A 14,930-nucleotide genomic window follows, 5' to 3' on the forward strand; every position below is an offset into this window, starting at 1 on the left:
TTTTTTTGTTGTTGGAAGACTTTTGATTACTGATTCAACCTCTTTTATTATTGATCTGCTCAGACTTCCTACTTCTGATTCAGCTTTCATAGGTTATATGTTTCTAGGAAGCTATCTATTTCTTCTAGCTTACCAATTTTGGTGGCATATAATTTTTTATAACAGTCTGTTAAGATTTTTTTTTTCTTGAGATTTTTTTTGTAGTTTTGTGTCATATCTATTGGCAACTTGTTTTTTTTTTTTTTTTTTTTTTTTTAATTCTCAAGCTAGTTAACATACAGTGTAACCTTGGCTTCAGGAGTAGAACCCAGTGGTCCATCACTTACATATAACACCCAGCGCTCATCCCAACAAGTGCCCTCCTTAATGCCCATCGCCCATTACCCCACCCCCACCCCCATCAACCCTCAGTTTGTTTTCCGTATTTAAGAGTCTCTTGTGGTTTGCCTCCCTCTGTTTTCATCTTATTTTTCTTTCCCCTCCCCTATGAGCATCTGTTAAGTTTCTCAAATTCCACATATGAATGAAATCATATGACACCTGTCTTTCTCTGACTGACTTATTTCACTTAGTTAGCATCATACCCTCCAATTTCATCCACATTGTTGCAAATTGCAAGATTTTATTTTTTTTAGCACTGAGTAGTATTCCATTGTATACATATACCACATCTTTTTTTAAATTTTTTAATGTTTATTTATTTATTTTTTTTTAATTTTTTTTCAACGTTTTTAATTTTTTTTTGGGACAGAGAGAGACAGAGCATGAACGGGGGAGGGGCAGAGGGAGAGGGAGACACAGACTCGGAAACAGGCTCCAGGCTCCGAGCCATCAGCCCAGAGCCTGACGCGGGGCTCGAACTCACGGACCGCGAGATCGTGACCTGGCTGAAGTCGGTCGCTTAACCGACTGCGCCACCCAGGCGCCCCTAATGTTTATTTTTGAGAGAGAGACAGTGTGAGAAGGGAAGGAGCAGAGAGAGAGGAAGACACAGAATCTGAAGCAGGCTCCAGGTTCTGAGCTGTCAGCACAGAGCCCAACATGGGCTCATGAACTCATGAACTGCAAAAGATCACGACCTAAGCCAAAGTCAGACTTTTAACTGACTGAGCCACCCAGGCACCCCCATATACCACATCTTCTTAATCCATTCATCAGTTGATGGACATTTGGCCTCTTTTCATAATTTGGCTATTGTTGATAGTGCTGCTATTAACATTGAGATGCATTGCCCCTTTGAATCAGCATTTTTTTTTTTTTTTATCCTTTGGATAACTTCCTAGTAGTGCCACTGCTGGGTCATAGGGTAATTTTATTTTTAATTTTTTGAGGAACCTCCATACTGTTTTCCAGGGCGGCTAGACCAGTTTGCATTCTCACCAACAGTGCAATAGGGTTTCCCTTTCTCCACATCCTCACCAACATCTGTTGTTGCCTGAGTTATTAATTTTAGCCATTCTGACTGGTGTGAGGTGGTATCTCATTGTGGTTTTGATTTATATTTCCCTGATGATGAGTGATGTTAAGTATCTTTTCATATGTCTGTTTGCCCTCTTGATGTCTTTTTGGAAAAGTGTCTATTCTGCCCATTTCTTCACTGGATTATTTGGGGGGGGGGGGTTGACTTTGGTAAGCTCTCTATAAATTTTTGATACTAACTCTTTATCAAATATGTCATTTGCAAATATCTTCTTCCATTCCATCAGTTGCCTTTTAGTTTTGTTGAATATTCTTTTTATTTATAAGCCATCACTATATTGCATCATCTTTCATTTCTGAATTTATTATTTTAGCCTCCTCTTTTTCTTGTCTAGCTTAAAAAATTGTTAATTTTGTTAATCTTTTGTTAATTGACTTAGTCGTTGATTTTTTTCTATTTTTTTCTGCCCTAATATTTATCATTTCCTTCCTAACTTTATGCTTAGTTTGTTCTTTTTCTAGTTTCTTAAGGTGTAAGTTAGATTGTTTATTTGAGGTTTTGTTCTTTTTTTAATGGAGGTGTTTATTGTTATAAACATCCCTCTTAGTGCTGCTTTAGCTTTACTCCATAAGTTTTGGTATAATGTATTTTAATCTTCATTTGTCTTGAGATACTTTTAAAATTCCTTATTGATTTCCTCCTTGACCCAGTGGTTTCAAGAACATGGTGTTTAGTTTCCATGTATTTGTAAAAATTTCCCATTGTCTTGATATTTTTTGGTTCCTAGTTTCATTCCATTGTGGTCAGAAAAGATAATTGGAATGATTTTGATATTCTCAAATTTGTTAAGATTTGTTTTATGATCTAACTTGTGATCTAACCTAAAGAATGTTCTGTGTGTCCGAAAATGTGTATTCTTGGGCTGCTGGGTGGCTGGGTTCTGTTAGATCCATTTAGACATAATGTTGCTCAAGTCATCTCTTTCTTTATTGATTTTTCTGTCTGGATATTCTATCCATTATTGTAAGTGGGGTATTTAATTCCCACTTTTGAGAGAGAGAGACAGAGAGAGACAGAGACAGAGGCAGAGACAGAGACAGAGACAGAGTGCGAACAGAGAAGGGGCAGAGAGAGAGGGAGACAAAGAATCCAAAGCAAGCTCCAGGCTCTGAGCCATCAGCACAGAGCCCGACAGGGGCTCCATGAACTCATGAATTGTAAGTTCATGACCTGAGCCAAAGTCAGACACTTAACCAACTGAGGCACCCAGGCGCCTCTCCCCTATTATTTTATGGCTGCCTATTTCTCCTTTCAGGTATATAAAATTTGTTTTTATATATTTAGGTGCTCAGATGTTGAGTGTGTACATAGTTATAATTGTTATATCTTACTACTGAATTGACCATTTCATCCTTATATTATGACCTTGTCTTTAAAGTCAGGTTTTGATTTAAAGTCTATTTTATATGATATAATTTATAACCACCCCTACTTTCTGTCGGTTGCCATTTACATAGATATCTTTTCCCATCCTTTCACTTTCAGCCTAAATCTAAAAGAGTGTCTTGTAGACAACATACTACTGCATCATGCTTTTTTAACCATTCAATCACTCTATGCCTCTTGACTGGTGATGCTAATTCGAATATATTTAAAGTAATTATTGATAAATGAGGACTTAACTATTGCCATTTTGTCTTGTTTTGCAGTTCTTTTGCCTCTCTCTTCCACTCTTGCTGTCTTCCTTCGTTATTGATTTATATTTTAGTGATTTTCTTTGATTCCTTTATCTTTATCTTTTGTGTATTTATTATAGGTTTTTTCTTTGTAGTTAATTTGAGGCTTGCATAGAATAGTCTGTAGTTATAACCCTGTTTTAAATTTCAGTTGCATAACAAAAACTGTACACTTTTATCCTCCCCCACATACATTGTGTTCTTGTACTCAGTTTACTTCATTTTATGTTGTGTATCCATGAACAAATTTTTCTCTTAACCATTAAGTCAGAGTTAAAAGTAATTTATAAACAACCATTACAGTGCAACCATTTGTTGTATATTTACCTTTACCAGTGAGAATTAAGCTTTCATGCTGCTGTTGAGCATGTTTTCATTTCTTTCTTTCTTTTTTGAGAGAGATAGATAGCAATTGCAAGTGGGGGAGAGGGGCTAGGGAGAGAGAGAGAGAATCTTAAGCATGCTCCACGCTCAGCACAGAGCTTGACACAGGGTTCAATTGCATGACCCTGGGATCACAACCTGAGCCAAAATCAAAAGTCAGATTTGCTCAACCAACTGAACTACCCAGGCACCCTGAACATGTTTTCACTTTAATTTGAAGACTCCTTTAAGCATTTCTTGTAAGACAGGTCTAGTGGTGTTAAACTTCCTCAGTTTTTGCTTGTCTAGGAATGTCTTTATCACTCCTTCATTTTCAAAGGAAAATTTTGCTGGATATAGTTATTCTTGGCTGGCAGTTTTTTCTTTTAGTACTTTGAATATATCTTCCCACTCTCCCAGCTTGCAAGGTTTGTGCTGAGAAATCCACTGATAATATTTAAAAAGTTCCTTTAATTGTGATAACTGGCTCTTCTCTTGCTGCTTTCAAAACACTATTTTTGTCACTGATTTTTGAAAGTTTGGTTCTAATGTATCTCTGTGTTTTCTTGTTTTTTATTTTTTTTAATGTTTATTTATTTTTGACAGAGATAGAGAGACAGAGAATGAACGGTGAAGGGACAGAGAGAGAGGGAGACACAGAACCAAAGCAGGCTCCAGGCTCTGAGCTGTCAGCACAGAGCCCAATGCGGGGCTTGAATTCACAGACCGCGAGATCATGACCTGAGCCAAAGTCACCCCTGTGTTTTCTTCTTTGTATTTATCCTGTTTGGAAACTTTTCAGCCTCCTTAATCTGGATATCTATTTCTCTCCCAAGATTTGGGAAATTCAGCCATTATTTCTTCTAGGATATATCACTATGCCATTATTCATACATTGATTTTGTTGATGTTTCCCCATTAATATTGCAGATTTTCTTCACTGTTTTTCATTTTCCCACTCTGATTGGATACTTTTAAATGATCTTTGAGTTTGAAGACTCTTTCTTCTAAAGTCTGCTCTTGAAGCTACTGTGTTTTTCATTTCATTCAAATGTATTCTTCAGCATCAGAATTTCTATCTTAGTTCTCTTTTATAAGTTCCATCTCTTTGTGGAACTCACTTTACTCATATATTGTTTGCCTGATTTTGTTGAGTTGTCTGTTTTTTTTTTGTGTGCTCATGGAACTTCTTTAAAACAGTATTTTGAATTCTTTGTCAGGAAATCCATAGATTTCCACTGGGGACTCTAACTGAAAAATTATTCTCTTTCATTGGTTGTTTCTTTTTTCCTTGATTTCCTGTGTGTGTGTGTGTGTGTGTGTGTGTGTGTGTGTGTGTGTGTGTTTCTGATAGCCTTATATTGACAACTGCATTTGAATTAAGTCCCCTCTTCCAGACTTTACAGAAAACTTTACTGGACAAAGACTTTCACCTACAGCTGGTTTTGAGGGTGCTAGCTAGGTGGGATTTGGCAACTCCAGCTCTGGGAGAGTGCAGCAGTGTGGACTCCTAGCAACTCTGTCAGCTGAGATTAGCATCAGTCAACATTGCAGAGGTCCTTGGCAGCCAAGGCTGCAGGTGAACACGGCACAGCAAGGACGGGTGCAGTCCTCAGTGGCAAAGAATGCTGAGGTTCTCCTGCACTCCTTGTCCACAGCAGGGTTACTTAAAAAAATCTTTGATTTTAAATCTTTGATTTTAGTGTAATGCGGTATTAAGCTTACCTCAATCTTAAAATTCAGCTTTAAGACAGCATGATTAATTCATTTAAATGGAGAAAAACCCAACAAAAATATATAGTCAAACTGAATAAACCCTTGTATTCCTCCTCTTAGGAAAAAGAACTGTATTAGTATATTTTGCTCTGACATGGTAATATTGATCATCAACAATTGTTAGAAGGTGAAGGAGGAACAGTAAAATATCTTCCAGACTTTTAAGACCAAAAAATGAAGCAAGCTACTCCATACCATTTACACAGTTTTATTCAGGGTAATGTAGTGACAACAATTTTGGGGTGGCTGGGAATCAGGCAGATGACAATCCAGGTGTTGTGCAGCTATTCTCTGCCAAGTCCAGACCTTAATCCACAGATTTTGCGGACCTAGTTAAAGTGGTGCCATATGTGTACTAGAGGGGAGAAAGGGGAATAAACAAGGTTATCTCTTTCTACTGGTTATCTAAAGTGGTGCCATCTGTGTGCCAGAGGGGAAGGAGAGAAAGAAACTATTTTATTTCTACTAATTATCTAAAGAAATTTAGGGACAATCAGAACAAGCCTTCCTGCCTTCTGGTCAGGGCATATATTAATCTCCAAAGGGCCTGGAATACATATCACTACACCAACATAAACAAGAGGTAGGGCCAGAGATGCAGTCAATGTTGTCAGCATTCCTACCAACATTATAATGGCATCCTTATCTTGTACTTATTTTAAGATTAGTCTTAGTGGAATCACACCGTGTTCTACATATCCTATCAATGTTATAGCAAATTTCAGTGGATGCTATGGTAAATAATAAATAAACTTTAAAAACCTCCATTGCTCTACTGTGAGTGTAGCTTAAGAAAATGTCCTACAAAATTTTCTGGTTTGGGGACCCAGGTAACAGGAAGTGATACTTTAGCTCATAAATGATATAATCATTATAATCAAATAGCATGGCATCGTGCATATATTTTGCTTTTTGTTTAGAAAACTATTTGTTTAAATTAAGTATTCATCCAGAAAAGTAGGCAAATCATGAATATAAAATTGATTAATTTTCACTAAATGTGCACATCTGTGTACCCAGCATCCAGATCCAGAAAGAGAACATGATCAGCCATATAGAAACCTCTACAATACTGATTACCCTGACTTTGAAAAACAAATTAATTTTTTTTGCATTTTTGAGTTATGTAAAAGGAATCATATTGTCTATATTCTTTTATGTCTGGCTTCTTTTGTTCAACATCATCTTGTGAGGTTCAAAATGCTACTGAGGAAGTTATAATTCATTCATTCTTGCCATTGCTATATGGTATTCCACTGTGGAAACCACCATGATTTAGGAGATCATGCATGTATTTTCTTTTCAAAATAATATACCGACTACATTACATTGTACAAATTCCTTTATGTAAAATAGGGTTTCTCAACCTTAGCACCACTGACATTTTGGACCTCATAATTCTTTGCTGTTAGGGACTATCCTATGCATTGTAGGATGTTTATTAGCATCCCTGGCCTCTTACTAACTGCTTCTCTCCAGGAGCCAATAAAATGACAATAAAAAAGGTTTCCAGAAATTGCCAAATACCCCCTGGGAAGCAGAATTACCCCAGGTTGAGGACCACAGGTTTGAAGAATGGGACAATTTTATAGAACCTTGGGACTTGTATATGTGCCATTAGACAAAGTCTACTGAAAAAAAAAAGTTCCTCTTGTCTTAGCTTAGATTTAAGCATGTGAGCAAATGTGGCCTACTCATAAGTAATGCAACAAATAGCAAAACCTACTATTTCTTTTATTCCTTTAAAATATAAGAGTTTAATTGTTTTTATTTAAATCCCAGTTAGTTAACATATGGTGTAATAGTAGTTTCAGGTTACTTTATAGTGACTCAACACTTCCATACATCACCTGGTGTTCATCCCAAGTACACTTGTTAATCCCCAAGATACAGACTACAGAGAACACGCTGATGGACACCAGGGGGAGGTCGGTGGGAGTATGACAGAAATAGGAGATTGGGGATTAAGGAGTGCTCTTGTTGTGATAACCCAATACTGTTTCATCAAGTGAAAAAGCATCAACAGCACATTAAAAGAAGCAACAAAGTAAAGGCTTTAAGTGTGTGTGAGTGATTATTTTCAAATGTTACTTAACTTTTCCCACAGGCATCAAGAGAATATCCAGAAAGAAACAGAAAATAATTGAGAGCTTTACATTAATCATCTCAACAAATCATCTCAATTATGTCTATGTATAATTACATACTGTGGTGTGGGAGGCCGGACCCCGGTGCCAGGCTGAGACCGGGTCGAGCAACGGCTCCCTGTTGACTCAGCCAACCCGGTGGTTCCCCCTCCCATTCCCCCACTTGCAAAGGCATACGAAAGCCTTGTGAAGACTGAGAAATCTAATTCCTGAAGCCTGTGGTCTGTGGGTGTTGGCAGTAATGTTACCCCCCTTTTTCTACCCTGGGTCAAATAGAAACAAACATGGGAACTGTGTTTTGCTAGCAATCTATCAACAAGGTCTTGCTGTGACCCGTTTAGAAACTTCACAAGGTACACAGAACTAAATGTTTTGGTTGGCAGCGATCATGTGAAACCTGTTTATTCTTAGAATGACCTGACCCATAAGAGTCTTGATATAAAAGATTGTGTACAGCAACAATAAAGCCGTCACTTGGGCCATCAGCCCAGGGGACCCTCCTGTTCCCAAACTGGCTTCTCTTCTCTTTTTTTTCTTACATTCCCCTACCCTCAGGACCCTGATCTCGGTGTTTGTTGCACTGGTCGCAACACTGTGGTTTTTGAAATTAATCATCACAACAATCCCAACAAGGTAGGTATTAATACCCCAAATTTGTTTATGGGGAGAATGAGGATTAGGGAGGTTAAATAACTTTCTTAAGGCTGCACAAGCAATAAGAGGTGAAGAGATTCCAGCTCAGGTCAGTCTTTCAGCTACTACTGTCACCATTTCCTTTAATCTATTTCTTAAGATTTGTGAATTAAAGACCACAGGTTTTTTAAAATATTAAATATCTGATCCACATGCACCTCAACTAAAAATTCCAGTTGAAGTTCTAAATGTTGGCATAGACATACCAGGTAAGAACAAGAGATTGCATCCTCACCCTTGTATATAATTCCTTGGGTTGATACCCATTCTGCTTGTACCTATGAACGTTTCTTTTTTAAGTTTTTTTTATGTGAGAGAGAGAGAGAGAGAGAGAGAGAGAGAGAGAGAGCATGAGCAAGGGAGGAGCAGAAAGAGAGAGAGAGAGAGAGAGAGAGAGAATCCCAAGGATACTCCATGCTCATGGGGCTTGATCTCACAACAGTGAGATCATAACCTGAGCTGAAATTAAGAGTCTGATGCTGAACTGACTGAGCCACCCAGGAGCCCCCTATGAACATTTCTGCCTTCCAAAACATGATTAGCAACATACAATATACTGTATGAGTCCAGTAAAATTAAGTAGGAAAGACTTCCAATCCATACTAGGGGGCCTTCTTTCCTAAATACACCCTGTTTGAAACAGTATTATCCTGTTTTAATTTCTTCTACAAGCATTTATAGAGCATTTCCTCTGTTCTGGGCACCAAGCCAGGCCATGGGACTACAAAGACAAATGAGAGAAGTTTCTTTTTCTAAAGAAGTGTATGGTAAGCAAAATTCCAAAATGGTCCTCAAGATTCCTGTATTCTGGTGTGCAAACCCCCCCACTTGAGTCCAGGCAGGACCAGTGAATCTAATGAGATATCACTTCTGTGATTAGGCTACTAATAATCAGTTGACTTTGAGTTAATCAAAAGGAAGGCTGTCCTGGATGGCCCTGACCTACTCAAGTGAGCTCCTTAAAAGATGAAGTATCAGAGAAGTGTGAAGGAGCAAACTGTCGTGGATAGGACCACTTAGCAAGTATCTGAGAGCAGCTTCTACATGATGAGAGCAGGAGCTAATAGCCAGCAAGAACATGGGACCCATAGTCACAGGACCACAAGGAAATGAATTCTAGCAAGAACTTGAGAGAGCTTGGAAGCAGATCCTTATGTAGTTCAGCTTCCATATGAGTATGTGGTCAGATGACATCTTGATTTTATCCTTGTGAGACCCTCAGCAAAGCCAGTTAAAGTCTGCCAGATTCTTGACCCACAGACACTGAGATAATTCATTGGTGCTCACTTAAGTTGCTACATTTGTAGTAATTTGCTATGTAGCTATAGGAAAGTAACAAAAAAGTGCATAATTCATATTTTTTTAGATTGGGAAATTGGTCAGTTTTCTTCTTCTGATTATAAAAGTATACTAAAATATAGTCCCAAATCAGAAATTTATATGAAAAATATTCTTAGTTCTAAAGCCAATCATTATTAAAGAAGTACTTTAATTTTTTTAAGTTTATTTATTTATTTTGAGAGAGAGAGGAGCGGGCGCGACAGAGAGCGAGGAGGAGAGGGGGCGGGAAGAGGGAGAGAGAGAGAGAGAGAGAAAATCCCTGCACTCTGTCAGCACAGAGCCTGGTGCAGGGCTTGAACTCACAAACCATGAGATCATGACCTGAGTGGAAATAAAGAGTTGGACACTTAACCAACTGAGCCAGCCAGATGCCCCATTCTTTTTTAAATTAATGTTTTTAAAAATATCAAACATATTATTGTTTTACGATCTTTCTATGCTACACTATTTTATGCATATTTCATGTTCATGTGCGTCTTTAAAAATCAGTAAAGAAAAAAGCAGCACTTCCCAAACTGTGTCCTACACATCTTCAATATACTAATCAGTGTTTCAAGAATAAAAATGTTTGAGGAACACTTCTTACTATATTTTCTCATTAGAAAAATCATGATATGGGGTGCCTGGGTGGCTCAGTCAGTTGAGTGTCCGACTTCGGCTCAGCTCATGATCTCATAGTTTGTGGGTTCAAGCCCTGCATCAGGCTCTGTGCTGACAGCTCAGAGCCTGGAGCCTGCTTCAGATTCTGTGGTTCTCTCTCTCTCTCTCTCTCTCTCTCTGCCCCTCCCCCACTCATGCTCTGCCTCTCTCTGTCTCAAAAATAAAATAAACATTTAAAAAAATGAAAAAAAGAAAACAAAAAAACAAAAAAACAAAAGGAGAGGTGCCCAGGTGGCTCAGTCAGTTAAGCATTTAACTCTTGGTTTTGGCTCAGGTCATGATCTCACAGTTCGTGGGTTTGAGCCCCATATCAGACTCTGTGCTGACAGCATGGAGCCTGCTTGGGATTTCTCTCTCCCTCTCTCTCTCTGCCCCTCCACAGCTCTCTCTCTCTCAAAAAATAAACATAAAAATGTTTTAAAAATAAATAAAACTAGAGGAAATCTGGCAACAAAAAAGAAAACATTTTAATTTTGTAATTATTTAACACATAGTTATTTCCTACCAGGGGAACACTCTTCCTCTTGCATACCTATTAACATCCTGAGAAGCATCTTTTCATCAATAATATGAATTCAAACAATTGAAGATATCTAAACCACTCTTGGATGAAACAAGGTAACACGCATCTTTCCATGAGCACTATTACTTTCTTAGAGCCTAGGATGTTGGATTAAATTATGTGGACTCCCAGGTCTTTTTTTTTTTTAATTTTTAAAAATATTTATTTTTGAGAGAGAGAGAGAGAGACAGAGTGTGAGTGGGGGAGGGGCAGAGAGAGAGGGAGACACAGTAATCTGAAACAGGCTCCAGACTCTGAGCTGTCAGCACAGAGTCTGACGTGGGGCTCAACCTGGGGAACAGTGAGATCATGACCTGAGCCAAAATTGGATGCTTAACCTACTGAAAACCACCAAGGTGTCCCTGGATTCCCAGGTCTTTGACCTTGATCAGTGCTGAATCAATTAAGAGGTAAGGATAAGGGTCTATTTAAATCCTATGGTATAACTGTTAACATAATGCAATTACACAATTCACCTCTTAAAAATTACTTTTATGACTGTCCAGATCAAGGGACCACCTCACAGTGCTTTCATCAAATACTACTTACAGTGGTATATTTCTGCCAATGCATTTCAACTGGGATTTTAACAAATTGGTATGCATTTGGAGGATAATCAGGAAAGATGACAGGTTTATTTTGACATTTTAAGCAATTGCAATTAGACATTTTTATATACACAAAGCAGGCAGAGGCAGGAGGAAAGCATGGCTGAAAGAGGCAAGCAGTCTTTAGCTCAATGAAAGGATAATGAGAGCTATCCATAAGTGAATTGGGTGTGTTTAACACATCTCTTCTCTGGCTATGTTTAAGTAGAAGTTAGATGACAACCTGGCTAAGATATTGTTGGGAAATTTCTTAGTCTCAATTCAATGCTGGTGACTTCTAAAATTCGATCAGTCTCCTATTGTGAACTAAAGTGTCTTTAATCAAGGCCGAGTAGCAGTACAGTCCCTGCATTAGGGGGCAATCACGTTGATTGCTTGAGATTAAGAAAACAACAGTGTTCTTTCAGGAAAAGCCAATTTTGGACATCAATGTGCTTTGGGAAGCACAGTCTGAACAGTCTCTGTAGGTCAAGTGCTACAGACTGAATTGTGTCCTCCCAAAAATGTGAATGTTGAAGCCCAAACCTCCAATGTGATGGTATTTGGACATAGGGTCTTTGAGAGGTGGTGAGTTTTAGATGAGATCATGAAGGCAGGGTGTTCATGATGAGATCAATGACCTTATAAGAGAAACCAAAGAGCTTGTCCTTGTGAGGACACAGTAAGGAGGCCATCTCTAAGCCGGGGGAAAAAAGCTCTCATCAGAACGTGACTGTTAAGTCATCCAGTCTGTGGTATTTGTTATGCTGCCTGAGCTAAGACACCAAGGGTATACTAGCTCAAGGCCTGGGAGGGACCTAAGCCAGTTTATACAGTATGTCAGAGCAGACAAAAATATTTAGGATTGTGCATTAACTGTTTGGAACTTTAAAAATAAACTTTAAAAATAAAACTGCCAGTTACTTTACCAGCAAAGATGGGTTTATTCAGAAATATCAACGAATTGCAATTCAGGGCAAGGAAGCAAGCTACTGGCAAAACCATAGACAAGCCTCAAGAACAAAGGAGAGGAATGTTCTCTTGCAGAGAAAGTTGGGAAAGCTATTACAAACAAAAAGTTCGTTTGAGTAAACGAGGAGTTTGAAGTATAATGGCTTTTCATTGGAGCTTGGGAGAGAAGAACCTTTCTTCCTCCTGCTGGGACAATAACTAGTAGCTAAAGCACCGCGGATTTGCAATTGGGTCTCTTCTTGTTGGGTCTACAGTTGACCCAAGGGATAGGGCATGAGAGCTCCCCCTTCCGGTTTCCTTTTTTAATTCTCACGGTAATAACACAAGATGTAAATCAGTAGTGGACTGATGGCACTTACTTCATTCTCGGTTAAGTCCATCTGGGTCTAATGAGGAGGAAGACACGAGGCCTTCAGGGTTTCAAGGTACTCGTCTCCTCTCAAGGAGGCACTGAATGAATGCTGAACTATCTAAGCAGGAGAAAATACTCTGAGTGTATCGTGTATCAGTACTCCAAATTGTGCAGCTCACAAGGTCTCTGAGTGGCCAGTGATGACGATATTAGCATTTATGAAGCCCGGATTCGTGTTCACTTTCCCTAGATATTCCATACGCTAAGTTCTGTGCTGCTGAGTAACCCGTGCATAACCCGCCGTGCTGGAGCCATCAGTGGCCCGAGACTGGACCAGGGTCCCTCACGTTTCCTAACACCGTCCTTTCCCCGCACCCCACAGCCTGACTGGGCTCGCCCTCAGCTTGTTCGGATTTCGCAGAGGAACAGACTGCCTGGTCACAGTACATATAGCGCTTTCCCAGTTCTGGACTCCAGACTGGAGAGGGGTGTCCTTCCGCGTCAGGATGTGTCCATTTCTGTGCCTGAAGAGGACACCAGGAGCCGTTCCACAAGCGCCGAAATTACAAAACAGTCGCCCATCTAAGTCACTTCCCCAGACTGGACAGTGTTTCCGGAAACAGCACGGCCGCGAGGCCGTGGGAGATGACATACTTCCGGCGGGCGGCCGCGTGAGCACGCCCCGGCGGCCTCGGAGGCGTGGAGGTGGGGCCTGAGGTGGGCGGGGCGCTGCCGGAGGCCTCCGGCGCGGGCGCCCAGCTCCAGGCGGGAGCTGGGGCGCGGGGCGGGGCCTTGTGACCGTCCGGGGCCGCCCCTGACGCCGCTGGCCGCTGCGAGAGTCGCGGTCGTTGCGGCGGGTGCGACCGGCGGCCTCTGCAGTTGCGCTCCCGGCCTCGCCTCCTTGGTGGCTCCGGCCTCAGCCGCCCTTACAGCCCTCGGCGTCGCCGCTGGCGCCGCCACCCGACCCGCAGGCCGCCGCGGGCCACGGAGCCCATGAGGGCGCGGGCCCCGCCGCCGCGTCCGCGGCGTCGTCGTCGTCCCGGAGCACCCCGAGCCGGCGCGGGCATGGCCGCGGCATGAGCGCGGAGCCGCCGCCGGAGCCGGAGGACGCGGCGGCGTCGGAGCCCGCGGCGGGAGCCATGCCAGAGAAGCGCCCGGGCGCGCAGGCCGCCGGCGGCCTCTCGGTGAGCGCGGGTGCGGCCCAGGGAGCCTGGGCGGGGCCGGGGTGCGGAGCCCGGGTATGAGGGGGGGGGGGGGGGGGGGGAGTGTACGTGGACAGGCCGCGTGGGCCCCGGCTCTCGGGCAGCCCGTCCTTTCCGGGGCCACTCCTGCGCCTCGCCGGACAAACCTTCAGGTGGTTTGTTGTCTCGGGAAGCACTGTGCGCGGGGCCCCGAGGAGAAGTGGTTTAGTCCTTTCGGGAACTTCCAGACGTGTGGCAGGCGGTTCCACTTCCGTGGTGCAGTTCCCGGCCCGGCCTCCTCGGGCGTGTGCGGGCCTGTCGGCCGGGAACGCTCGGGCCGCTCTCCCTCCGGGTTTCCGCCGGGTTCGGGTGGCCGCCGGGGCGCTGATTTCATAGGCCCGGGTTCGGCAGAGCCCGCTGGCTCAGAGGCGCCTCCGGTTCGTTATGGGGGAGTAGAAAACATAGAGCTCCAGTCTTCCTTAAAGACCCTGGGTTTTTCTGCTCTATTCAGGACAGGAAATACAGAAACGTTACAGGGTAACACCAAGGAAACGTTTTGCCAAAGAAAACCAGAAATTTTAGGAAAGTTAAATGTATGCGGTCGACTTTTTTTTTTTTCTTTTTTACAAATTTTGCTTTACAGATTTTTAGCTTACATACCTATATTTGCTTTTAGGAGACGCTAGATGAATATTACTTGGTGATACGAGTCTGCATTAACAGAATTGGGAGGAGGGGGAAGTAGAATGGAGCCCGAAGAGCTGGTTCTGGTACTGGTCCTGTGAGAACGGTGTGCCCTGCCACTCGGTGCCTCATCCATAAAAGGAGAGGAGGGCTTAGTAGTAGTGTTGAAGGGCCCTCCTTGCTCAAGTGAGTTCTCATTTTTGAAAAAGCGTTAAGGGTTCCTCATTTCAAAGACAAGATGTCTGGAAAGGGAAGTTTATTTCATGGTGAGAGGAAATTCCGGAGAATTGGTTTTTCTCGTTTTGTTTCTGATTATTTAAAAAGGAGACCTCATATTCCTGCCCCTCAACTGAGCCAAACCGCCGGGTCCTCCTGGGTCTGCATGGACAGACCGTAATTACTCATCAGCCACCAAGCTAGTAACACGGGAAACAGCTTCCCTCATCCGTTGCTGTA

The 14,930-nt window shown here is 41.8% G+C and overlaps 2 protein-coding genes across 3 annotated transcripts in view; one reads left to right on the forward strand and one right to left on the reverse strand.

The window, feature by feature from the left end:
* Nucleotides 1-5,596: 5,596 nt before the first annotated feature.
* On the reverse strand, nucleotides 5,597-13,687 carry LOC122205499 (CASP-like protein 4A2). The gene is made up of 3 exons (XM_042913918.1): nucleotides 13,540-13,687; nucleotides 12,617-13,506; nucleotides 5,597-5,650 (listed from the first exon to the last, which is right to left on the reverse strand). Exons 1-2 carry the CDS (start codon nucleotides 13,685-13,687, stop codon nucleotides 12,962-12,964), a joined length of 693 nt encoding a protein of 230 aa, XP_042769852.1. The 3' UTR covers nucleotides 5,597-5,650; nucleotides 12,617-12,961.
* Nucleotides 13,480-14,930, forward strand: part of MFSD14B (major facilitator superfamily domain containing 14B) — a 72,779-nt gene continuing 71,328 nt past the window's right edge. For both annotated transcript variants that reach the window (XM_042913202.1, XM_042913203.1), the window contains exon 1: nucleotides 13,480-13,793. In XM_042913202.1, the coding sequence (XP_042769136.1) occupies nucleotides 13,686-13,793 (108 nt within the window). In that variant the 5' untranslated portion in view covers nucleotides 13,480-13,685. The remainder of the gene's footprint in view (nucleotides 13,794-14,930) is intronic.

This window comes from Panthera leo, chromosome D4 (assembly GCF_018350215.1).
Source record: "Panthera leo isolate Ple1 chromosome D4, P.leo_Ple1_pat1.1, whole genome shotgun sequence".
Lineage (NCBI taxonomy): Eukaryota > Metazoa > Chordata > Mammalia > Carnivora > Felidae > Panthera > Panthera leo.

What these genes read in the sequence shown, in the direction of transcription:
- LOC122205499 (XM_042913918.1), bottom strand. Translation starts at nt 13,687, where the DNA reads ATGCCGCGGCCATGCCCGCGCCGGCTCGGGGTGCTCCGGGACGACGAC. An exon ending in CAGCGGCGACGCCGAGGGCT is followed by an intron (nt 13,507 to 13,539) that starts GTAAGGGCGGCT and finishes GCCACCAAGGAG; the next exon opens with GCGAGGCCGGGAGCGCAACT.